At 46.0% G+C, this 26,849-nt stretch overlaps 2 protein-coding genes across 2 annotated transcripts; both read right to left on the reverse strand.

Annotated features, from left to right (window-relative positions):
* Positions 1-1,190: 1,190 nt before the first annotated feature.
* LOC117051983 (IgGFc-binding protein-like) lies at positions 1,191-22,137 on the reverse strand. Its single transcript, XM_033158710.1, has 14 exons — positions 22,131-22,137; positions 19,631-21,040; positions 17,623-19,543; positions 17,363-17,454; positions 16,455-17,239; positions 14,382-14,955; positions 12,356-12,945; positions 10,953-11,520; positions 9,635-10,239; positions 5,852-6,425; positions 4,819-5,018; positions 3,739-4,119; positions 2,243-2,531; positions 1,191-1,321 (listed from the first exon to the last, which is right to left on the reverse strand). The coding sequence occupies exons 1-14, from the start codon at positions 22,135-22,137 to the stop codon at positions 1,296-1,298; spliced, it is 8,022 nt and encodes a 2,673-aa protein (XP_033014601.1). The 3' UTR covers positions 1,191-1,295.
* A 1,137-nt stretch (positions 22,138-23,274) lies between these two features.
* On the reverse strand, positions 23,275-24,587 carry LOC117051984 (IgGFc-binding protein-like). The gene has a single exon (XM_033158711.1). It carries the CDS (start codon positions 24,585-24,587, stop codon positions 23,337-23,339), a length of 1,251 nt encoding a protein of 416 aa, XP_033014602.1. The 3' UTR covers positions 23,275-23,336.
* Positions 24,588-26,849: the final 2,262 nt, after the last annotated feature.

The raw sequence follows: 26,849 nt of genomic DNA on the forward strand, positions 1-26,849 counted from the left end.
AGGTTTTACATACAACTAGTAATCTTGAACTTGGCCCAGTAACAAATTGGCAACAGTGCAGATCTCTGAGCAGAGGTGTTATATTCTGACAGAGTCTCACTCAGGATCCAGAGTGGTCACTTTGTGATGGGAGTTGTACTACAAAACATTTGGAGGTCACCAGGTTGACAAAGGCTGGTCTGCAGCCTACAGGTCTGAGCTACATCTACCTGTAGGTGAGATGGGAAAATTGTGAAAGGGCACAACCAAAGAGTTGGAGGCAGTATTAGCAATCATCAACCATTTGAATGGTTGTCATGTTTTACATACTGGCCATGAGGAACAACACCACCAAAATATGGTCAATTTTTGCCTCTTGCTTTACCCCTGTTCTGTGGGAGTCTTCTTATGAGGCGATTTATTTGCTTATTTAACAAATTTGTTTCTATTGCTTTTCTATTTCCAAAACAGTTTACAGAAACAATGAATTGGGGTTATTTGCTCCCTCTCACTAAATACTTTTCCAAACATGACTACCAGTTCTTGTCTAGCAAACCTACTTGTTACACACACACTCCAAACCAGGAAAACCTGGGCAGTTGCTGATGGACTACGTCTTTGTGGAAGGCCTAGCACTCTCCCAAATGCCAGCTACAATCATCCAGGCCTGGTGGTACTCTCAGTGCTCCTTTGGCCAGCACTGTAGCCCAGGCAGCTGTGTAAAATCATTAAATTGCCAAGAAGCTGTCAAGATGGACTCACACAGATGCAAGGCCTTTACCAAAAGCATTTTTATTGATTTGTCTGTTAGATTCAACTTGGTCTGGGTCAAGACATTACTGTGAAATGCCCGTTGCCATGCCCCAAAGACAGCTGCAGCCTTGAACCAAGAATGAATTTGCTGTGTACCTTGGGAACAGCTATCACACATCAGATCAGAATGTGTTGTACTGTTTGGCAGAGCGACCCCTCTAGGTATGCTATGTGACACTTTGAGACAAATGTGAATGAGCTAGTGAAACAAACTGAAAACATCAAACAATGCAAATTCAAGGAAGCAGAGCCTAGCTAGTGACCGAACTTATGTACAATCTCTGTGGGGCTGAATCTCAGCATTACTGAGCTGGTGAACCCAATCTGCTTTGCTGCAGGGAAGTACATTTATTTAAAAGCAAGAGATGTTCCATTGTACTTGGGAGACCAGCTGCCTGTCCTATCCCTAGGATTCAGTCAGGGAGAAGCTGTTTCTGTCACAATACCGGTCCAGATATTGCCTCAGAGGGGTTGGCATCCAAAAGTGATCTCGATTCTAGGTTTCAGTAGGAGTGGATTTTAAAACGAGCTAAAAATATAAGGGAATAATAAAGCATTCAGTGCCTTGTATATCAAACAACAGTATTCCAAATCCCTTGCGGGAGTATACCCATACTTGGACATGCCCATGGTGGGCAATTCCAAACTGTATATAGACATTGTTCTTAACAGGAGACCCTAAAGAGCCACTGCTAAGGATGAATAAATCTGTCGAGGCTTGTGTCATAAAATTGCCGTTTTTGAGCTATTTTAAGGGGAAATCAGGGGAAATCAGCACTGCGAACACGGGCTGCCATACGTCTGGAATTTCCTGAACATTTAGTTGATTTCTGCCTGGACACTGCTGACAAATGCAGTTTTCTGGGTATGTCTGGGAAATTCTGGATGTATGGCAACCCTATTTCTACGCATGGGTCAGAGTAGTTTTCCCCTTTCCCCGCTCCTGCATGCAGAACATTCTTTCCACAACAGAGCTACGATGGTGAAGAAGCACTTTGTATATCATTCTTCCCTAATCTGGTGCCCTCCAGATTCTTTGTACAACAACTCTAGGCAGCCCCAGCCAGGATGACCAATGGGCAGGCTGTAGTCCAGACCACTTGGAGAGCACCAGGGTGGAAAAGTCTGCTGGTTCTCAAGCAATGCCATGGAAGTCCTTGTTTAGCCTGAGTCCTGCTTCTAGGGAAAAAAGTATTGTGGAGAGGGGGAAGAAAGGAAGGATGTGAAGAAAGCAAGAAAAGAGTTAAAAGGAAGCAAAGATGAAATAATGGAAGAAAGAAAAGAGGAGGAAAGAAGATGAGAAATCATAAATAGAGAAAGGGAAATAGGTTTACCTTAACACTCTCAAGTATGAGCGACAATTTGACAATAATAATAATAATAATAATAATAATAATAATAATAATGCAGGCATTGGGGGGAAATTGATAAGGTTTCTGTCCTTACATACCATTTTGCATTGCTGTTGTGACTCGCCAGTGGCTAATGACCTCTGTAATGGTGTGTGCTACTCTACCGTTGGGTAACCGCAAGTCATCTGCACCATTCCCATTGAAGTTTCCACAGGCTCCGAATACTTTGTTGGCCAGTTCACCACTGATGGCCACTGTCAGGTCTCCTCTGGTGCTATAGAGTACTCGCACGCCTGATCCGTGTGCCACTGTCACCAGGTCCTGAGCCAGGCTTATCGATACTTCCTTTGAGGGCTGGACTGGAAGATGCACTGGGTGCCCATTAACCTATAACATGCAAACCAACTGGTCATTTAGAACTGCTACAGATGATAAAGACAAAACAAGGTGAACAACAATATAACTTTAGAAAATGTGTGGTTGCTGGAAAGATATAGCTTCTGCTAAACTCACTGTTATTCCCCATGATATGATCATGACCTACCCCTTAAGCCTCTGCATTGGCTCCCACAAGCCTCATCAATTTCAAGCATTTGTCACAAAACTTCTAAAGCTCATAGCCTTAGACTACCACCCCGCTCCATTTTCTGTATCATATGTCTAGCACATTTACTAGGGAACCTTTCCAGAAATGTATATGAATACACACATGCCCATATATTTCGATACTCTTATCAAAATTCCTTTCATTTTCCTTTGAAATTGTGTAGAAGTTTCTCTTGAGAGGACCTTCGAATTCAACTTGAGTTTCAACCACGCCATTGCCTATGACTCAGAAGTGCACCTATTCTCTCTCTCTCTCTCTCTCTCTCTCTCTCTCTCTCTCTCTCTCTCTCTCTCTCTCTCACACACACACACACACACACACACAGAATTATGTCACTAGCCCCTAAGAAAACCACTGATAGTCTTCTAAATCTCTGGACATTTTGTTTGAGCAAGACTACCCTTAAATTTGCTGATTCAGTGGCAATTCTTAGCATCTTTGTTTCTTTCTCTGATCTCTGTGCCCCTGCAACTCTATGCTCTACATTTGTCAATGCATTCACCTCTCCAGAGATTTAATATAAAGCTTTCCTATATCAGACTAGTCTCATCCAACCTGCATCTCTATTGCCAACTGACTGTGTGGTGAGTGCTGAATGTGTGATGTGTGTATTTATGTGGGTGAGTATGGTGCATGCATGTGTGAAAGTGTAGAGTGGCTCCACCCATTGTCAGTTATTGTTTTTCCCGCTATAGGCTTTGGCCCTGCCCACTTCTGGCATGAATCCTATGGAAGGCTGGCCAAAGAGAATTAAGCCCACCCTTATAGAGTGTCTATTACAACTGTATACACTAATTTAATGCTCATTAGTTACAGCATTCCAGGGCAGATAGATAAAAAGAATGACAAGTTAGTGGGAAGAGTGGGAGGTGAGATGGTGGGGTGTTGATTGGGAAGGAAGCTTATGTGGAAATAAGAAGTGGATACTGAAAGGTATAAAGGCTGATAGAATATGAGTTCAGTCAACTTCCATTCTTTACTTCTTACCGTGACTGAGCTGTCCTGCTTCACCAACACAATAAGTTTGTGGAAATAGATTGTGACAGTGACCACAAGGGGTGTGGGGCATGTGGGACACTTCTGCAGCTGAATCACCACCCGGAACCAAGATGTAGACTTGGCGTTAATAAGCGCAGAAATCTCATAGGACCCTACAGGGGGAACCTTTCCAGAGACCCCGTCGTAAGTTGTGAAGATGTGCCCCTGGGAAATGGTGCAATGGCCCTCTTGCCGGACACAGGTCCACTTGGCATTACTCAGGACACAGGTTTGTCCAGCTGCACATGGTAGCGGTGTGCATACGACCCGACCTTGACGATGGCAGATACACTGCTCCCTGCAGTTGGCTGTGATCACCTTCACTCCAACCTGCCAATAAAAACACAGTTAGGAGCTGCGTTGAAAACAGGTGACTCTTGCATTTTGCCATATTTGAAATCTTATAAGGTATGGTGAGTTTACGTGGTATCTTCCATATGTTATCATCACAGTTTTGCTGACCCAACTGCAAATTTGTGTGTGAGAGTTTGACACAGAAAAAATAGCCTTTTCTTTCATCACTTCAGTGAGAGAGAAAAAAAAAAGTTGGTGCCTCCTGATTTCCAGTTGGAGCATATTCCAAAGCATGAATACCACCACACTGAAAGCTCTGCCTAACAAACTTCAAGGGCATGTGCTTCTGGAACCTACACCACTCCCATTTCTGCCTCTACAACATTATTTCTTCCCATTCCTCCATAAACTTCCCAGCTAGCCTTCTGCTTCCTGTTGGAGCAAAAATTGCCGAAACCCTTCTTCAGGTGTTATTTCTCCTTAGTGCAGAAGAATTCTTAACAAGAACAATCTGTGAGTGTGCAGCTGTGGTTATGCCTCTGTTTGTAAGTGTGCATGTTAAAGTTCTCTCTCTCTCTCTCTCTCTCTCTCTCTCTCTCTCTCTCTCTCTCTCTCTCTCTCACACACACACACACACACACACACACACACAACAAAATTCAAGCATTCCAGTGTAGCCAGCTTGTGTATTGGGATAACATGTTCTTGTTCTTTCAGAAAGTGCTTGTCACTTGCCTTAAACCATGTGCCCTGGTGAAAGCACCGGCATTGACTAATAGGCACACAATGATACCCAGCCATAAAGTAACCCTTTTTGCACTGGCAGCCTTCGGCACAGTTGCTAGAGCACTTGGTGATGCCGACTGCTTCTCTGCAACCTCTGGGGCAAGCTCTGACACAGATATCGTAGTGACTGTTGACTGGGCACTTCATAGCTGCAAGAAAGATTGGGGGAAATAAGGTTACTATCTGAAAGAGGGAGATGAGTATGGATTAGGAACATAGGGAACTGGGATACTTAGTAAGTTCAGACCATTGTTTCATTTAGCTCAGTACCATGGATAAGTACCATGCACCATGGATAAGAAATCACCATCCCAAGTGCCAACCTTGGCCAATCAAGGGTACAAATTTGAACTGTGAGATCATTTCCCCAAAACTGGATTCAGCTGCCTCACACCCGACAACATTTTGGGGGGGGGGGAGAGAGGATAGAGAATAGGGATTGGTAAATCTCACAGTTTTGTTTATTCCCAGTTCCTTGTTTTTCCAATCTTAAAATCCACCTTTCCACATCAGTTTGCTTTTTTATTTTTTAAAATCATTGGGAAAACTCAACAACATTTCAATTTGATTCTCCCCCACCCCCACGCGCCAATATACACAATTTTGTGTGCAGTTTTGCCTAACACACACATTTTTGCAAAGCAATTTCCCCTAATATAAAGCATCTTTGTGAATTATTCCCCCCAGTATATGAACTTTTATGCACACTTTATTATAGTATATGCACTTTTGAACACTGGGTTGCAGCACTGCATTTATAAAATTACCATTGTTTTGCAAAGTACAAATTGGGATGTTACATGCTGCCCCTTCCATCACCAAGCCCGGACTATGAGCAGACAAGTTGGTGACACCTGTTCTTGGATGTATAGTTGAGATTGTTAATAGATACTAGTGTGCACATATCAAGAGGGATGCTGCCAGAGGTTGTGAAAGTGGGGTGCCCGTGGCCTTAGAAAGCTAGTTCTGTAGGAGGACTTACGGCAGAATGCTGCTGTCCTCCAAGGCTTGATCTGGACACCTGCAGCTTGACAGGCAGTGACGTAGGCATGGATAGCCCGGCAGAGGATAACAGTGTTCCCTCTTGCTTTGCAGAGGTCATGCACACAATTGTTGTAGAAGTCCGCAGGGTTGATGGTGGAAAAGCAGGCACTGAAAGGCCCATATGGGGCTTGAAGTATGCCACATTGACTGCTGTGTACATAGCTGGCCTTCCGGCTCTCTCTGCATGCACCACATACTGGAGCGACACAATCATCTACGCAGACAGCCGTGGGGACGTCCACTCTCCAAGCAGCTGCAAAGACTTGGACGCTTGAGGCTGGGTGGCCAGTGGGCAGGAAGAGGTCATCATTGGATCTGCCATTATAATTACCACATAGGCCACAGGTCTGGCCCTGATAGGATTCAGGTACTCTGACAACAAGATGGTAGAGCTGGTCAAAAGAGACGAATAAGCCAAAGTCTGTCCGAATCACAATGTTGTCACCATGGTAGTACGCCCACATACCATCACTCACCAACCGGAAAGGTAAGTAGGTGGTCGCGCCATTGACCTGTGGCAGTGGAAAGTTAGGGAGAATCAGGCAGGCAGGCAGTTTAAGACAATGACCACTCCTCTGATGTAGTTTCACCTTTTGCCCTTTTTTATTGGTCTGTTTTCTACGTATGTTCCTTATGCGTATGTGCAAACCTAGCATTAGCACATAACATCCCTGAGCACTACTCTCTCCAGATTGCAAGCAGGGCCCATCATTGTACTGACATCTGCCCTGGACACCTTGTGCTGGATGGCTTGGAGCCACCATTTTAGATTTCCTGTAATGTCAAGGATATACTCTGTGGTCAAAGCACAAAATTAAAAAAGGTGTTGCCAAGCCGCCCATAGACTAATTGTAGCGCTGCTGCTGCTGCTGCCAGCTTTGGCTACAGGGACTCACTAATGAAGTAGAGGGCCCACCTATAGAGACTTTCCCAAGGCCTCCCCCAAACCTAGATGTAGCCTTGCTTATATGTATATTGATTGTCACCCACCAGCCACACATCAGTTCTACTCGAACATAGGAACATAGGAAGCTGTTTTATATTGAATCAGACCATTGGTTCATCTAGCTCAGGGGTCTGCAACCTTTAAGACAAAAAGAGCCACTTGGACCCATTTCCGAAGGAAAAAAAAGAAACTGGGAGCCGCAAAAACATTGCGACATTTAAAACAAATATAACGCTGCATTTTATTTTAAAAAATCCGATTTAAATTTAAAAAAATCCGATTTAAATAAAAAAAATCTGATTTAAAAAAAATGATTTTTTTTAAAAAAAAAATCATTCATTTTTATCCACCCTGGGGACCACTACCAGGTCACAGCCTGATCCAAGGTGGGTTGCAACAGCATACAAATATTTGATTTGTTGTTGTTTTTTTAAAAAATGAGTCCTCAACTGCACTCTTGTGTTAAATGTTTGTCCCATGTCTAATTGAAGACTGCTGGCTTTTACAATAATGCTAGTGTCTTTTACCCTTAATATTCCAGACCAGAGGCTATGCTCACCTCTTCCAACCTCCTCTCTTGCTAAATAAAGCACAGAATTGCACCAGAGAAGCCTGTGATGTTTGTGCTGACTTGCATACAGGTGGCTGTAGTAGTTCGTAGTGTTCAAAGCTTTTTAGGGGAGTTCCCTGCCCCCTTAATGACAATGGCGATAGATTTTGCACATGAACACAGATCCAAGTTAGGACTCCTCTCTTCCACGCCAACAGGTGCTTTGTCAAGGCTCCCCTAACACACACTCAGGACAGAGGAAAAACTGCAACCTTTTGGGGCGTCATTTTCCTACCCATGTCTCTGTGAGAACCAGCCCTTTATTCTGCCTCCCGTAGTACATCCTCCCACTTCAAGAATTCATTTCCTTTGGACTTTCGGCTCATCTCCACCCTTATTACTCCTTGTCCTCGTGAAGGAAGCATTTTCACAAGTTTTCTTTTTGGTGGGCTGTCCGTGCTTCCAAACGCCTGGAAGTCACGACAGGGGCTTCTCCCCCACCTAGTAAATTCTGCCTCTGCATAAGTTACGCAGGTTTGGTTTTCTTTACCAGCCCACCCACCCCACCCCCCGGTCGAAGCAGAGCAATAAGTCATTTACCTCAGCAGGGGACAAGCTCAGCTCCACTAATGAAACCCTTCCAAGGAGTGGGGGGGCGAAACTCGTGACCAGCAGGTAGGTGGTTGGAGAGCACCATCGGAGGGGGAGGGGGGAAGGAAATGAGAGGGGGAGGGGGGAAGGAAGCGAGAGAAAGCTTTCCCAGTTTTTATGCAAGCCGGAGCCTGAAAAGTTGCCAGAGCGCGTGCGGCAAGGAGACTAAAGAAGTGCTATTGTGGGTCGAGTGACCTAGAACTGGGAGAAAAGAAAGCGCGGGAGAACAAGCCCCTCTTTCAGCCGCCGAGGAGGAATCCCCCCGATCTCCTCCAGCCACAGGCTGCCCAACCAAACCGGGGCAAAGCCAAGGCACCGCTCTTTGCGCCGCACGTTTGGAGAGGCCACTTTGGAGAGGCCACAGCTGGAGGGCGTGGCGCAGGCGGCCAACTTGCGCTCCCGTGCTCCGCCCGGCAGCCTAAGCAACACACCTGAGGAAGCAGCGGCAGAGGACTCCCCCTCCCCAGTCCCAGTCCCCTACCCCAAGGGACTCGTTGGGGGGGTTGAAAAAGCCCCCCGCCCGCGGCAGGCAGAGAGCTCGACGGCGGTTTCTGCCCAGCCAGCCCAGCTTTGCGCCCTGGAAGGCGGGGGCGACGCGACTAACCTTGCCTGGTGAGGTCCGCCGGCGGCTCCGCTCGGCGCTGCTGCGGAAGAACGCACAACTGCCTTTTTCTCCATGCAGCCTTTTTAAGCAGCCACGTCCCTGCTGTGCGTGCTCAGGCTCCTAGGCGCCTCCAAGCCCCCTCGCGACACGTGCACCCATTGGCTCCTGAGACGCGGGTCCCGGGCAAGGGTGAGTCCCAGCCTTGCTCCAGGGCAGAGAGAGACGTGCGCCCGCAAGAGCGCGGTCTGAGGCTGTGAGCGGAACCAGGAGTGAAGGAGGCAGCGGCAGGGAAACAGGCGCTGCTTCCTCAACCATTTTTAAAAAGAGGGCTTCCCCCCTCGCCCTCGCCCACCATCCGCCGCCCCTGGCCCAGCCCGCAGCTGCCTACCTCGTCGTAGCCTCGACGCAGCAGCCAGCAGCAGCTCCACACCAGCAGCCACACCTCCGGAGGGAAACTGCTGCTGTCTGCTGCTGCGCCTGCGCTGGCAGAAACAAGGCACAACGCATGAGCAGAGCAGCACAGCAGCAGCGCCCTCAGCCTCTGGGGGGCGGGCCGCCGGCCAGCTGGAGGGCGGCCGCTGCCACTGGCCAGCTGGAAAAGTGGACAGGCGTATCCGCCCCGGAGCCGTGGCAAAGGTGTAAAAGAGCCGCATGCGGCTCCGGAGCCGCAGGTTGCAGACCCCCGATCTAGCTCAATATTGCAATATTGTCTACACTGACTGGCAGCAAACTTCGAGGGTTACTCAGGGGTTTCTGCCAGCCCCAGATGTTGGGGATTGAACCTGGAACTTTTTTCATACAAGGCAGATGCTCTGCACTGAGCTACAGCCCATCCCCTGACTTCATCATTACCCATAGCTATATTGTTACACAACCTCATTGCTGTAACCATTCACCCTATTCATTCAACCCCTCATTTCTTTCCAGCAAGCAACCATGTTCCATTGCTCTCTGTTTCACAAAGGCTTACCAGGACAATGCCTCTCTTTTCCCGCAAGATGGAGATGGTGTTTTGATAAGCTGTGACTGACACGACCTTTGTCACAGAGACCTTGCCCCTGGACCGCCTCTCATTCTCCACGTTGACAGAGAAGGGCTGAAGGGAGGTCTTGTGTGTGCAGCTCCTAGCCAGGGTGTAGGTGCAGTTGCTCTGGAGGTCAAATATGGTGCCATCAAAGGTGAGATAGTGTGGGTCACCAGCCACATGACAAGACCCACTCCTCTTGGGGGCAAGTGAGTGGCACTTCTGGACACCTTCCACCACACGACACTCCTCATTAGGACCGCAGGAGGAACGGTGGCAGTCCATGATGCCACCTACTTGGCATACACATCGCTCCTTGCAGAATCCGTTGAGATAGAAAGAGTCACCCGCCTTGTAGTAGAAGCTCTGGTGGACACAGCCACACTGGGAGATGGGAACACACTGGTCGCCACTCAGAACATAACCTTCATTGCATTCGCATCCCTCGTGGCACCTAGTAGTGCACACTACTGGGTTAAAGAGGCTGAGACATGTCACTGGGCAATTGCTGGTGCAGACTTTATAGTGGCTGTTTGCAATGCATTTAGGAGCTGGAGAGAGACAGGAAGACATTATTGACCTGGTTGAACCCCACTCAGTCTGGCATCTTCTCCTAATCCCCCCAACCAAAAATGTAAGTGTAAGAAGAGATAATAATTTCAGACATTTCCAGCTCTTAAGTTTGTTTCTAGCAGGGAGACCTCCTGATCCTGACTTTAGGAATAAGTGCATAAGCTAGATCAGGTCAAAAAGTCCATCCAATTCAACATCCTATTTTTCCAACCAGATTCTTCTGAGAAGTCCACAAGGAGAGGATGAAGAAATTGGTTTTCCCATCAGGCTCTCCAGCAATTGCTACCCAGATTTATATGACCTCTGAAACCTGGAGGCTGCCTATAGCTATCATGACTATAGCTATCATTGATGATGAACATAATATATTACAATGTATTTATATACCACTTTTCATCCCACAGATAGTTGTCTAATCCCCATTGTGTCTATGCAAGTGGCAACCACCACAATCTGTAGCAACAAGTTCCATACATTGTGAACATAGGCTCTTCCTCTTATTTGTCCTGAATCACCTGCCAATCAGTGTGGATGACCTCAAGCTCTAAGTACTGAGAAAGGGAAAAACTTTCTATCCACTTTCTCCATCAAATAAAATAATTTTGAAAATTGGCCTGGGAGTTTATGTACTCATCATTCCTTGGTAGGAACTGGGGTTCACTTTCTGTAAGGTTATTGCCCATGAACTTACTACAGAAACTGGCAGATCTCCACTCATAGACCCTGGTGCCATATGCTTGGCAAGCTGCGGCATAGGAGGAGATGATGTGACAGACGGCATTTTTATTGGACTTGTTGGAGCAAAAGTCAAAGACACAGTCTTTGAAATATGATTGAGGTGGCACCTTGCTGTGGCACTCCCTGAAAGGGCCGCGCATGTCCAGCAGGAGGCCACACTCCTTGCTCGTCTTCTGTGTGTGTTCAATGTTCACAAGGTCTGCACAGTCCTGCTTCTTCTTCTCAATGCACCCTGGGATGTCCCGGACTTTCCAGCTTCGGCCAAAGTCCTCTGGGTTAGTTGTCAGAACTTGGCTGTGTTGCAGAGTCATGTCATCATCTGCCCGCCCATTGAAATTGCCACACAAGCCACACACGTCACCCCTGTAGGCTCCTGGCACTGTAAGACGGATATTGTTAGTCCCATCAAATGCCACAGTTAAACCAAAATCAGTCGTGATCACAATATCAAAGCCGTGGCGGTAGAGGGCAACTTTGTTGTATTCAATGTTGTAGGGCAGGTGGACCAACAATCCATTCAGCTGGAAAAGGGGCAGGGAGAGGGAAAGAGAGAAAAGAATTTAGAGACGTTGTATAAAGCAGATGTGGGACAGCACATGCTTTTCAGGGAAAAGGTCTTGCCTTCACTCAAATGGACCAGGTAGCAGTAGGTGATGGGAAAGACTCTGCCTGCCAATCACTGTCTCAGGGCCACTGTCAGTCTAAGTAGACAGTAATGTGCTAGATGTCCTCCAGATGTTTTGGGCTATAACACTCATCAGTCCTAACCACCACAGCAAATAAATGAACACATAGTTGGACCACCTCTAGGTATTCAGCTTGCAAGTCTAGATATTTGGGAATTAAAGAACACAAGAACAGCCCTGTTGGATGAGGCCAATGGTCCTTCTGCTTCATTATCCTAGTTCCCAGGTGCCCCTGGGAAGCCTACAGGCAGGATATGAGTGCAACAGGGCTACTCTCCCCACTTGCAGTTACAAGCAACTGGTATTCAGAGGCATTCTGTCTTTAACAGTGGAGGTAGAACATAGTCATCATGACTAATAACCATTGATAGCTTTGTTCATGTATGCTACCTTGGATTCTATTACGGAAGAAAGTATGGATATAAAAGAAAGGGAACAAAGAAGCAAATACATAAATGAAAATGGCGAGCTGTGCCTAGCCCTAGGAGAAGATACTATGGAGACAGAAGAACTTTAAGAGCTCCACTTCAATACATAATTGTGAATAAATCACCCTGTTTGGGTTGTTTGCTGCTTTCATACTGAATAATCAACCTCAGAAATAAGAAGTAATTGATAAATCCAAGAAACTGCATGAGTTCTGGCAGAAGGGCAGAAGAAGTGCACTCACCAAGACTTTACTATGGCTGACTGTGACTGTAAAACCATAGACCTTGATCTCAATGGCTTTGGTGGCAGAATAATCCTTGCCTCCCTGCCTTTCATGCCGAACCAGGACTTGAAACTGGGTCAGGTTTGCTCTCTTGTGGCAGATTTCAACCAGGCGATAAACACAGGTCCCGTAGAAGTCATAACGCAACCCATCAAAGGTGACGTAATGCAACTGTCCCACAGCAGAGCAGGTCCCATAGAAGGTGGGGTAGCACTTTCTCATGCCATTGACCACATGGCACCCTTCCATCTCCCTGCAACGGGACTCCTGGCAGATTACTTTTTTATCTTGAGCTCTGCACAAGCAACGCTGATGGCACTGCTGGTCACCCCAGAACTGCTCGTTGGGTGCATAGAGCCGACCATGGTAGGCGCAGCCACACCGGTTTTTGGGAATGCACTTGCCACTATCCAGCACATAGCCAGCCTTGCACTGACAGGTCTCTACACAGGGCAGGTGACACTGCTTTGGAGCATCAGGGTTGGTGCAGGTGGCAGGACATGCTGAGCCACAGGGCATGTATTGGCTATAGTCAGGGCAAGACATGGCTGTAGAAAGGAAAGCAGAGGTGAGTAAAGCCACTGTTCTTACATAAAGCCCTATCTTTGCTTGATAGCAACATTTCATCTAATATATTGAGGTTCTAAACCAGGGTTCTCCTATCAGCTGGCAAGGCCAATGGCTAGGGATCACAGGAACTGTAGTTCAAGAACATCTGGAGGGCCATATGTTCCCCATCCTTGCTGTAAGCTTATCTATCAAAATAAAACAGCCATTTCCCCCCACAAGGTGGTTCAGGACTACTGAACTGTGGAAGAGCCTTTTAGCTAAATAGCAGGGTCAAATCTTTTTATTTTATTTTATGATAGTGTATTCCTGAACACACTTACTTAATATATGACCATATATGTGCATAGTATTTCAGTATTTCAGTTATGAAACACATTCCCTTCTGGAACCACAGGTTGCATTACTGCAATGGGTCTATGCAGGGCTGAATTTGAGGTTGGTCTGGAAGCTTCAGCAAGTGCAAACTGTGGCAGTTCAATTGCTCACTTGGGCAGGATATTACCACCATGTTATGACACAGCTGAAAGACTTGCACGGGCAGCCAACTAATACTGGGCTAAGTTCAAGGACTAGCTTACTTAGATCAACTCATCCCTTATATACCCAACTGATCACAGCACTCTGCAGGAGAGGGCTTCCTGCACACATCATCTTATCAGGAGGACCATTCTGTCCAATATAGTAATTAGTTCTTTAGCATCATAGACCTACCCTTGGGAACTCCCTCCTATTAAATATTAAACAGGCACCACCTCTGTTGTCTTTTGGTCCCTAGTGAACACCTCACTCTTTGCACAAGCCTTTTAAGCAGAGATCATTCCCAGTCTGCATCATTCTCAGTCTGTGTTAGAAACGTTCTTATATATTTTAGATGTTTTAATGACTTTATCTTTTGTGTGTTTGCTCCCCTAGACTCCTTTGGGAAGAAGAGCAGGATATGAATTTCACACATAAATAATAAATACTACAATAGGACCCTCATCTAGGTAAAGGTAAAGGGACCCCTGACCATTAGGTCCAGTTGTGTCCAACTCAGGGGTTGCGGCGCTCATCTCACATTAATGGCCAAGGGAGCTGGAGTACAGCTTCCGGGTCATGTGGCCAGCATGACAAAGCTGCTTCTGGCAAACCAGAGCAGCACACAGAAATGTTGTTTACCTTCCCGCCGGAGTGGTACCTATTTATCTACTTGCACTTTGACATGCTTTCGAACTCCTAGGTGGGCAGGAGCTGGGACTGAGCAATGGGAGCTCACCCTGTCGTGGAAATTTGAACCGCTGACCTTCTGATCAGCAAGCCCTAGGCTCTGTGGTTTAACCCACAGTGCCACCTGCGTCCCAGGACCCTCATCTAGATACCCATAATTGCATCAGTCGCTTGATCCCTGTCTCCATGAATGCTCTGCAGTACTCACGGCAGCCGGCATGTTTTCTCCAGGCAGATATCACTGCCCCTTCTCTTTGGCAGGCGTCAGCGTAAGTCTTCAGTGCTCGGCATAATATCTGCTTGTAGCCCTCAAAGGCACACAAATCAATCACACAGTCGTTCAAATAGGGCTTGGGGTCAATCAAGGCATGGCAATGTCTGAACAGGCCACCTCTGTGCTTAGTAAGCAGGCCGCAAAAAGTATCTGCTCTGTATCTGGTCGCCAGCTCCGGAGAACAGCGCCAGCATTTGCCATGGCAGCCATGACTGCATTGACTATCACCATCTTCCACCTTCCAGCTCCTGCCAAACTCCACAGGATCGGTGGCAAAGCCTCCCAAAGATGTCATAAAGTCATCACTGGGGTCCCCATTGTAGTTGCCACAGAGGCCGCAGATATGGCTCCGAAAGGCTGGCGTGACCTTCACCACTAGGTAATAGTTCCAGTCATAGTAAACTTTCAGACCAAATGATGTTTCAACAACCAGTTGGCCTCCTCTGTGGTATAAGGAAAGCTTCCCATCATGCATGCTTATGGGCAGGCGGGAGCGTACTTGGTTGACCTGGAAGTGGCAAAGGCAGATAAAGAAAAATCATTTTTTTGAAGTTAAGATTATATACACATACTCTGCGAATTAATTGTATTGAAGTGACACAGCAGCATTCCCTAACCCGATGCCCTCCTGTTTTTTGGGGGGGACTCCAATTCCCATCCGCCCCAGCCAATGTGGCTAATGGCAAGTGATGATGGGTGTTGGAGTCCCAACAATATCTGGAGGAACCCAGGTTTGCAAAGACTGTGATGAAACAAAATGCCAACATTTCCAGTGAGGTCAAACTTCTCTTTCAGAAAGTTTCTATTTAAAGAAGCAACTTTAGCTGTGATTCTGACTAATAAAGTAGAATCATTTGTGATCACATGACTTCCAGGTGACGTAAAACAAGCTCTCTGATTTTAAAAGACAGTCTATTGCATATCTCCAGGTTCCAAAAAGGATCAAGAAGACTTTGTAGCTGGAGACTTGCTGCCAGTCAAAGCAGGCAATACTAGGCAAGGTGGAAAAATAATCTGACTTTTCAAAAGGCAGCTTCTTATGTTTCTGTGGCTCAGTCAGAACATATTTACTTAAAAACAACAACACCGAGAAAGGAGTAGGTCCGCATGAATCTGTCAGTTTTTCTAGGCTTAAGTTCACTTTGCTGCATTTCTGCTTCACTTTGCAATTCGTTTATTTTAAAAATAATGTTCTCACAAAGTTGTCAACATTTCAGTATGCATTTCTCCAAATATGCACATTTTTGCTAGCAGGTTTTTCTAACAATGCATTTCACTGCTGTTGGTGTTTTTATGCCTGCTTTCCCCTAATACCACATTTTCGGCCCTTTTCTCGGTTGCAGAACTACAATGCAAAATTCAGAGAATTGCAAATTTTGAAAGTGAGCTGCTTGAGTATGCATATCATTTCAGAAAATGTGAACTTGGTAGGCTCACATTAAAATACGAACAGAGCCATATTTCTTCCTGATCCCTACGGATCCTTATACTTAGAATAGTCAAGTACTTTTGTGGGAAAGCACCTAGAGATGACAAATGCAAATTTGGAAAATCAGGGAGTTTGTTACTGAAAAACAGTGAGAATAGCACAGTAAAGAAGGATGGTTTCAGATAAGTGGATTCTGACAAATGTAGATAGGAGACAAAATCTCCACCACCTCCAAATGCAACAATTAAAAGAAAAATGGTGTGGGAAACTGTTGGCCTTGCAGAGGCTGCTGAACCTCTCTCTCTCTCTCTCTCTCTCTCTCTCTCTCTCTCTCTCTCGTAACCGACCCTGGAATGCTATAGTGAAGGACAGGCATGAGAGAGAAATAAAATAAATAAACAAGTTGTAGCCCTCCAGTTGTTATTGGACTTCAGCTCCCATCAGCCCCAGCCAGCATGGCCAACTTTCTGAGATGAGTGGAAGTTGAAGTCCAGCAACAACTGTAGGTTCCCAACCCCTGGCATAAGCCAGCACCACTTCGTCACTTTTAATAAAACCACACAGAGATGGGCTCTTACTCTGACAAGGCCATATTCGTACTTGACCATGGTGATGTTGGAGCCATAGACAGAGATGGTGACCTGGCTGACGAAAGAGAACCGGGAGTTCTTCTGGCTCTTGGTGTAGATATGGAAGAAAGGTAGCACGGAAGTGGGTTGGCAGGTCTTAACCACGGTGTAAGTGCAGGTACCTTGGAAATCGTAGCTGCGTCCGTCAAAGGTGTGGTAGTGGGGTTGTCCAGAGGCCCAGCAGATGGACTGAGCGGGCGAAACAGACACACACTTGGGTACACCATTCACAACTTTACAGGTTGTCCCTCTCTTGCAGTGAACTGTGCGGCATGCTTGTGCTGCTACTGGCATACATTTGGGCCGTCCATTTGTAACTTGACATACAGTTCCCCTTTGGCACTGGGTACTTTGACAGGAGCTCGGCAGAGGAATGCACTGGGGCCAAGCATTCACAATCTGACAGACAGTCCCCACACTGCAGCGGAATTTGTCACAGGAAGGTGGGTTGTGCACACATTGGGGGATTCCATTAACAAGCCGACACACAGTCCCTACTTGACAATGTACAGAAGCGCAAGAAGGTGCTGCTGCTGGAACACATGTTGGCCGGCCATGTGCAATCTGGCACATCATTCCCTGTGCACAGACAGTTTTGTTACAAGAAGACAGAATGGGTACACAAGTTGGCAAGGCATTGATGACCTCACAAACAGTCCCTCTTTGACAATGTGCTCTGTTGCAGGATGGTGGGAGAGCAACACATCTGGGCCAGTAATCCACAATTTTACAAACTGTCCCATATTGGCAACGGAACTGGTCACAGGAAGGAGGGCTCGGAACACACTGGGGCCAACCGGAAACCATATGACACACTGTTCCTGCACTGCAGCTGAATTTTGCACAGGAAAGTGGGCTGGGAACACATTGGGGCCCACCAAAAACCTTTTGACATACAGTTCCAACATTGCAGCTGACATTTCCACAGGAGGGTGGGATGGGAACACATGTGGGCCAACCAGAAACGATTTGACACACAGTCCCTGCACTGCAGATAAATTGCGCACAGGAGAGTGGGATTGTAACGCATCTGGGCCAACCATAAGCCATTTGGCACACAGTCCCTGCACTGCAGCTGACATTTCCACAAAATTGTGAACTGGAATGGGGAACGCATTTGGGCCAACCACTACTGATCTCACATACTGTCCCTTCTTTACAATGGAATTTGTCACAGGAAGGTGAGACGGAAATACATCTTGGATGCCCTTCATATACCTCACACACAGTCCCTGCATGACAGCTGGTTTTTTCACAGGCAGCTGGGCTCATATGGGGAACACATTTGGGCCAACCATGACTGATTTCACAAATTGTCCCTTCTTTGCAATGAAAATTGTCACAGGAAGGAGAAATGGAAATACATCTTGGATGCCCTTCATATATCTCACACTTGGTCCCTGCACTGCAGCTGATTTTTTCACAAGAGGACAAGCTGGAATGGGGAACACATTTGGGCCAACCACTACTGATTTCACAAACTGTCCCTTCTTTGCACTGGAACTTGTCACATGAAGGTGAGATGGAAATACATCTTGGATACCCTTCATATATCTCACACTTGGTCCCTGCATGACAGCTGGTTTTTTCACAGGCAGGTGGGCTCATATGGGGAACACATTTGGGCCAACCACTACTGATTTCACAAATTGTCCCTTCTTTGCACTGGAACTTGTCACAGGAAGGCGAGACGGAAATGCATCTTGGATGCCCTTCGTATATCTCACACTTGGTCCCTGCACTGCAGCTGATTTTTTCACAAGAGGACAAGCTGGAACGGGGAACACATTTGGGCCAACCACTACTGATTTCACAAACTGTCCCTTCTTTGCATTGGAACTTGTCACATGAAGGTGAGATGGAAATACATCTTGGATACCCTTCATATATCTCACACTTGGTCCCTGCATGACAGCTGGTTTTTTCACAGGCAGGTGGGCTCATATGGGGAACACATTTGGGCCAACCACTACTGATTTCACAAATTGTCCCTTCTTTGCACTGGAACTTGTCACAGGAAGGCGAGACGGAAATGCATCTTGGATGCCCTTCGTATATCTCACACTTGGTCCCTGCACTGCAGCTGATTTTTTCACAAGAGGACAAGCTGGAACGGGGAACACATTTGGGCCAACCACTACTGATTTCACAAACTGTCCCTTCTTTACATTGGAAGTTGTCACATGAAGGTGAGATGGAAATGCATCTTGGATGCCCTTCATATATCTCACACTTGGTCCCTGCACTGCAGGTAAATTTTTCACAAGGGGACAAGGGGGGACGGGGAACACATTTGGGCCAACCACTACTGATTTGACAAACTGTCCCTTCTTTGCAATGGAACTTGTCACAGGAAGGCGAGACGGAAATGCATCTTGGATGCCCTTCATATATCTCACACTTGGTCCCTGCACTGCAGCTGATTTTTTCACAAGAGGACAAGCTGGAACGGGGAACACATTTGGGCCAACCACTACTGATTTGACAAACTGTCCCTTCTTTGCAATGGAACTTGTCACAGGAAGGCGAGACGGAAATGCATCTTGGATGCCCTTCATATATCTCACACTTGGTCCCTGCACTGCAGCTGATTTTTTCACAAGAGGACAAGCTGGAACGGGGAACACATTTGGGCCAACCACTACTGATTTCACAAACTGTCCCTTCTTTGCATTGGAACTTATCACAGGAAGGCGAGACGGAAATGCATCTTGGATGCCCTTCGTATATCTCACACTTGGTCCCTGCACTGCAGCTGATTTTTTCACAAGAGGACAAGCTGGAACGGGGAACACATTTGGGCCAACCACTACTGATTTCACAAACTGTCCCTTCTTTGCAATGGAACTTGTCACATGAAGGTGAGATGGAAATGCATCTTGGATGCCCTTCATATATCTCACACTTGGTCCCTGCACTGCAGGTAAATTTTTCACAAGGGGACAAGGGGGGACGGGGAACACATTTGGGCCAACCACTACTGATTTGACAAACTGTCCCTTCTTTGCAATGGAACCTGTCACAGGAAGGCGAGACGGAAATGCATCTTGGATGCCCTTCGTATATCTCACACTTGGTTCCTGCACTGCAGCTGATTTTTTCACAGGAGGCTGGGTTGGAATGGGGAACACATTTGGGCCAACCACGACTGATTTCACAAACTGTCCCTTCTTTGCAGTGAAACTTGTCACAGGAAGGCGAGATGGAAATACATCTTGGATGCCCTTCATATATCTCACACACAGTTCCTGTACTGCAGGTGAATTTTTCACAAGAGTTTGTAATGGGAATGCAGGTGGGCCAGTCATCAACTAATTTACAAAGCGTTCCTTCTTTGCACTGGATTTTGTCACAAGAGGCTGGGATTGGAACACACATCGGCCAACCATCTATAATTTCACAAGTAGTCCCATCTTTGCAGCCAAGTTTGTCACAGGTGGGTGCGATAGGCACACACTGAGGCCAACCATCAACCATTTTACAACTTGTCCCCCCACTGCAATGGATTTTGTCACAGGACGGTTGGATCTCTGTTGGTTTATCTGGGATGCACGTCGGCCAGCCATTGACAATATCACACACTGTTCCCATTTTGCATTCAGTATTCTCACAGGATTGTGGCAGGGGCACACAGGTGGGCCACCCATTCACCATTTCGCAGACATTTCCCACTGTGCACTGGATTTTGTCACAGGATATTACGGTGGACACACACTTGGGCATGCCATTGGTGATCTCACAGATTGTCCCTTCTTTGCAGTGAATCGTGCCACAGGAAGGTGCAATGGGAGCGCAGACAGGAATCTCATTAACTATCTTACATACTGTCCCCTGCTTACAGTGAACTTTGTCACAGGACAGTAGGACAGGTACACACCTGGGTGAGTTGTTCACAGTCTTGCATTCAGTGCCAGCCACACAATTTAAATTGGCACAGGATGGCCCTGGGACACACTTAGGCCAACCATCCACAACATTACACACAGTCCCTTGCTCGCAGACAGTATGCAGGCAGGATGGTGGCAATCGGACACACGTTGGGTGGCCATCGATCACCTCACACATGGTCCCTTTGTCACAAAGAAGGACACCGCATGTTGCTGTTACCGGGACACATTTAGGCTGACCATGGACAATCTCACACTCAGTCCCAACTTCACATTGGACTTTGTGGCAGGAAGGCTGGTGGGGCACACACTGGGGCCAGCCATCGATGAGGCTGCACACTGTTCCCGGCTTGCACTGAGTATTCTCACAGGATGCAGGTGCTGGGATACATTTAGGGAAGCCACCAGCTAGGTCACATATTGACCCTTCTTGGCACTGGACGTGATGACAAGATGGTGGGTGAGGGACACACCTGGCATGCCCCTCTACTATCTTGCACACTGTCCCCTCTTGGCATTGGATGGTATTGCAGGTCTGAGGTTCTGGGATGCATTGTGGCTGATTGTGCGTAATGCTGCATACGTATCCCTTTCCACAACTCGTTCCACTGCAGGGGATGGGATGAGGGCTCAGTGGAGGCAGGGCTGCTAGAAAACACAAAGAATCACTGAGGGTAAATGGAAGAGCTACCAGTACAGAAATATCTTGGAAGGCCCAGAAAGACATGAAAGAGAAAAGGAAATAACGCCCTGTTCCACAGAATCTCAAAGCCTGTCCCACACCACCAACCATTTCTGTACATCATGGGTGAGGAACCTGTGGCCTTCCAGATGTTGTTTGGTGTCAGCTCCCATCAGCCCAAGCCAAGCATGACTGATGGAAAGGGATAATGGGAGTGCAGGTTTCTTCATATAGCACTGTCCTTCCTTCTTTCCTCCCATATCAACCTGCCTGTGCACTCAGCTAATCAGAGAAGGCTCTTTGTGTTCAGCCTTAAGGAGAAGTAGGTCATGTAAGTACAAAAGCACATAGAAACATAGCAAGTGGCCTCCTACAAAGTCAGACCATTGACCCAACAAGCTCAGTATTGTCCACACTGACCGGATGTGGCTCTGCAAAGGTTTCAGATAGTGAGTCTTTCCCAGCCCTACCAAGAGAAACCAAGGACTGAGCTTAGGACCTTCTGCATGCAAAGCAGTTCTTCAGGCACTTCCTCTTTGCCTTTCTTTGCCTTACACTTTCGGTGACTCTCACTCCCTTGCTAGCTGGCTGATCAGCTGGAACTGTTGCTTGCAGAAGGTGGTCAGTTCTAGACCATTTGCAGATTGTGTCTATGTTCCAGGCTCAGTCCTTGGCATCTCCACTTACTAGAGTCGGGTAAACAGAAGTTGGGTAGGGCCCTGCAGATCTGCTGCTAAGGAAAGCAGATCATTCTGCACTACTGGCAGGTGAGCAAATGGTCTGACCTGCCATAAGATCACTTCTGTTTCCCTTTTTGCCAAACTGCATGATGTACCTGTGCTGTTCAACCTTGGGTCCCCACCTGTTGTTGAACTACAACTGCCATTATCCAAAGCCGGCTGGAGATGTTGAGATATGGGATACAGCAATATCTGGACACCCAAGATGGGAGAACACAGTGCTGCATGACACTTCTCTCAAGCTTCTGTAATTCCCTTACTAAAGCAGCCTAAATGTTCCATAGGCTACTAGCAGTTTAATCCTTTGATCACTCACTTGTCATAGAGAATCCAGAAAATGGATTGCCAATCTATTGCATTCCAGTGCTTTCTGTGTTCCCCATCCACCTTTTTCAGACCTGATTTGCATCGATTTTTAAAATTAAAAATGCAACAGAAGTGCCACTCTGTCTGGTGTGCACATGTAATGTTACTGAAGCTTTTCAGGCCTAATGTCCTTTTAATTAGAAATTTCCTTCTTGGATCTTCTGCTTCCTGCTCAGTAGGGACATGGCATTATAGATTTATTTTATTTTGAAAATTTCTAGACTGCTTGATGTGTGTGTGTGTGTGTGTGTGTGTAGGCTGTGCATAGTATTCAGTGATAGTGAACATGTAATAAAATCATTAAGCAAATCATAAGTACATTTAACATTGAATTTCCTAGCTCCTGTTCTCTCAAGGGAAGCAAACTTTGCTCATTGGTTTGCTCTCATTCTTTTTCTTTTCTTTTCTTTTTGTCAACTGCAATTTATAAAAAAAGAAAGAAGTGAGGAAATGAAGAATCAAAGACCCTCTGATTAGAACAGGAACTAATTAATTAAGAAGCTTTTAAGAGGCAATTCCTCTCTAATACTACAGTTGGTAGGAGCCACACAGAGGAAACTTATTCATAAAACTGTAGGGATATTTACTGAATGAGGCCTCTGAATAAACATTATTGTAGGATCTTGGCCTTGCTGGTAGGCAGGGTTTTTTCCCCAAGCCAGAATTCATTAGAACTCAGCTCCGGCACCTTTCAGGTGGGCGCCATTGCCATTCTAAGAGAATGAGGGAGGCGTTCACAGTGAATTCTGGCACCTCTTTTTCTAGAAAAAAGCACTGCTGGTGGGGATTGCTAAATTTAGTAATAGCATTAAAAAACTGCATGGAATGACCATTTTAATCACTCTTCCAGCTGATTGGGTACAAGCAATGCCTCAGCAGTGCTAAATGGCTCTAGTGCAGAAGCAAACTTTGCCTTAATTGTGCGCAGACTGAAAAAGACACAATAGCTCCTGCACTAGAGACTGGACACTGGTGGTCTTCCAATAGCTGCTGGACTACAACTCTTGCCATCCCTGTTCATTGGCCATGTAGTTCCGAGTTGGAGTCCAACAACATATGGAAGGCCGCCGCTTCCTTACCTCTGGGATATGGTGATATAGGTTAATAAGAAGAAATAGATATGGCAGCTGGAGATGACTTTGAGATCTTGGATACATCAGGGGAACTCTGGATGTGCAGCATGTAACAGGAAGGATGGAAAGGAGGAAGGAAGGCAGGACTTACAATGGATGGCAAAGGCCACAGAGCCATAGCTATTGTGTGGGGCGACCCCAATGCTCAGAAGGCTGAAGGTAGACTTGGGGTGTTCTACAAAGTGCATTGCCTGGTGCCCACTGAAGAAGAACTCAGTCCAGGAGTAGGAAGTGCCTGGTATGACCCGCCAGTGTGCATAATGCAGTGGTTGCTTGTCTAAGGTAATGCTCTGGCAAGTTCTGCTCTCTGCGACAATGAGTCCCAGGTTGTGGAAGCCTTCCTGACCCAGGATGCCGTAGGATTTGGAGTAGTCAAACATTGCAGGGACACCAGAGAGGAAGGGGTCATAGGGAACACCCTCTTTGACCCCTCCTGTGGCGTAGAACAGCACTTGGACACCCACATTGGAAGAGATGTACAGGGGCTTTTGGGCTCTCACTTCAACTGCAATCACCTGCCCATCTTGCAACTGGTGCTTGGCATGATGGGTGCCAGAACGGATTTGGAGGTGTGTTGTCTGGCAAGCAGCCACATAGGCCACATCGTAATTGGTCTGGAAGGGCAGTGGGGCTACCAAGAATTCTTTGCCCCATTTCCGGATGGGCAGCAGTTGCTCAAAAACATGCTGGCAATTGTCATGTGCCCAAATGCAACTGTGGCCAGACAAGACTACAACTGGCTTGTGGGAGACCACTTTGGTGCCAGAAAGGTCCTGGTGGCTTTGGATCTGGACAGCTTGGTAAGCTTCAAGGGAGACAACGAGCTTGCTTCCTGGCCCATAAGTCACCCCATGGAAAGTCACTTGGCCGGTGACATAGATGAAGACTTGAGTAGGGTCCTGGCTGGATACCACGGAGAACTCCTGGAAGCCCTTGGAAGGCTCTCCAGAAGGTGTCACCACGTAGTGAGTATTCCCAAGTAAATACCTGGGGTAGACAACTGTGGTGGCAACTGAGTTGGGTTTGGAGCTAAGTGAGAGGACCGTGACATCATGGGAGGCCCTGACGATGACGGCAGAGTGGAATGTGTTGCTTCCAACCATTTCGATGTTACTTGGCAACTGTACTGGCACGGTCTCACCACGCTTGACAGCGAAGTCCCTTAGGAACTTGGTCTTGTAGACGGCAACTGTGACAGAGGTGCTGTCTTTTAGGCCAGTGACGAAGAGTTTGAAATTGCCATCCTCAAAGCTTTTCTGCAACCCGTTCTGCATGAAGGCTGTAATGAAGTGCTTCCCTTGGGCTCGCCCAGAAACTCTGCCTAAAGAGATGAGAGAGGGGTGCATTTGCTGAAATAATCGAAAATCAAAATGGCTCTGAAGGCAGTATTCTGCCTCTGAAGGCAGAATCAAGCTGAAGGTTCATATATCCCAGCCTCCTGTTCTCACAATGGCAAACCCGATGCCTATGGGAAGACAGCAAGCTGTACTGTTTTCAGGGGCTGCTTAACCATTTTTATTCTAGTAAGCCTATCCAGCAACATTTGTAACAATTACTGATTTTATCTGAAGAAGTGTGCATGCACACGAAAGCTCATACCAAGAACAAACTTAGTTGGTCTCTAAGGTGCTACTGGAAAGAAATTTTTATTTTGTTTTAACTATGGCAGACCAACACGGCTACCCACCTGTAACTGATTTTATTTTGTATATTATTTATTTATTTATTTATTTATTTATTTATTTAGACTTACTAGTCACTTGTTACCTAAAGAGCTCAAAGTGACTTGCATGACTTTTTTTAGACTGTTTTTTTGTAAACAAGTTAGAGGTCTTTTGTTCTAGCAAGCGGTATATCAATTTTGTTAAATAAAAAATAGTGAGTGCAACATAGATTGCAGGTTGCACATGGGCCCCAAAGCACTTTAATCTATAGTTTTCTGTTAGAACTGTGATACTTCTATTTTTAAAATAAATAAACAGATAAATAAATAAATAAATAAATAAGTTAGGTTTCTAGTCTTCATGGTCACAGCTGTGTGGGGACTTCAATATCTAACCCTAAAAAGGTTTCCCACTCCTGTCTTCTAATGCAACTAGTTTAAATCGATTGAGATGTTCTGAAAATGTTTTAGTATATAATAATAATAATAATAATAATAATAATAATAATAATAATAATAATATTTATACCCCGCCCATCTGGGCAGCTTCCAACAAAATATTAAAATTCAATAATTCATCAAATATTAAAAGCTTCCCTAAACAGGGCTGCCTTCAGATGTCTTCTAAAAGTCAGATAGTTGTTTATTTCTTTGACATCTGATGGGAGATCACTCCACAGGGCGGGCGCCACTACCGAGAAGGCCCTCTGCCTGGTTGCCTGTAACCTCACTTCTCGCAGTGAGGGCAACCACCAGAAGGCCCTTGGAGCTGGACCTCAATGTCCAGGGTGAACAATGGGGGTGGAGACGATCCTTCAGGTATACTGGGCCGAAGATTTATTGGAATCTGTGGTGAAGTTTTATTAATTTTCAAATTAATTGCTCCAATTTTTTAATCCATGCATACTGCTGCTAACTTACGATATAGGATGTTCTTGTTTTTAATATATACCGGTAATAAGCCTTCTAAGGGCTACATCTTAAGAGGCAGCCAATGAACAATAAATAAACCAACAAATGATTTGTGAAGGCAGAATTGCTTTTATTGCAGCTACATAACTTACGTAATTACATAAATTATGTGAGCTATGTTGTCGTTACCTTATTCCACCCCATACATTTCAATGCAAAGGAAATGCAATGCAAATGAGGGGGGAAAACATAATGAAGTATTTATCATTGCAGACTGAAAGTCACAACAGCAAATACCAATTGTATTTGTTGGACTGATTTTTGTTCTGAGCATGAGACAAATAAGTTATCATTAGCAATTTGTACTTCTGTCTCTCTATTTGTCAAAACTGTTGGACATTCCTACCCATCCCTGGCATGTTGTCTCCAGAAAGTTGCCTAGACAGGAATGTGGCCCTTGGTCTGAAAAGGATTCCCCACTCCTGACAGAAGTCCTCTGTTATTCTGGGTTAATGCCCTCCACATTCGCCACACAAAAGTTTATTGCCATGACTACACTTACCACACAGAAGAGCGATCCAGGCCCATAGAAGCAACATTTTGATCATACTTCAGCCTAGAATGTAAAAATATAAAGCATATATTGGAATTCCTGAATAAGCTGTATTCAGCACTAACAATGGGTTATTGTTGGTTCCATACCCTCCAACATTTCTCCATTGAAAATAGGGACATCCCTTTCCATAATGATAATTTTACTATTTATACCCCACACATCTTACTGGGTTGCCCCAGCCACTCTGGGCAGCGTCCAACATACATAAAAACATAATAAAACATTAAATATTTTTTTAAAAAACCCTTTCCTATACAGGATTGCTTTCCGATGGCTTGGGGGTCAGATAACTCCATACTGTCCAACATTTCTCCAATGAAATAGGGACATCCTAAGGAAAAGTGG

Source organism: Lacerta agilis, chromosome 8, assembly GCF_009819535.1.
Source record: "Lacerta agilis isolate rLacAgi1 chromosome 8, rLacAgi1.pri, whole genome shotgun sequence".
Lineage (NCBI taxonomy): Eukaryota > Metazoa > Chordata > Lepidosauria > Squamata > Lacertidae > Lacerta > Lacerta agilis.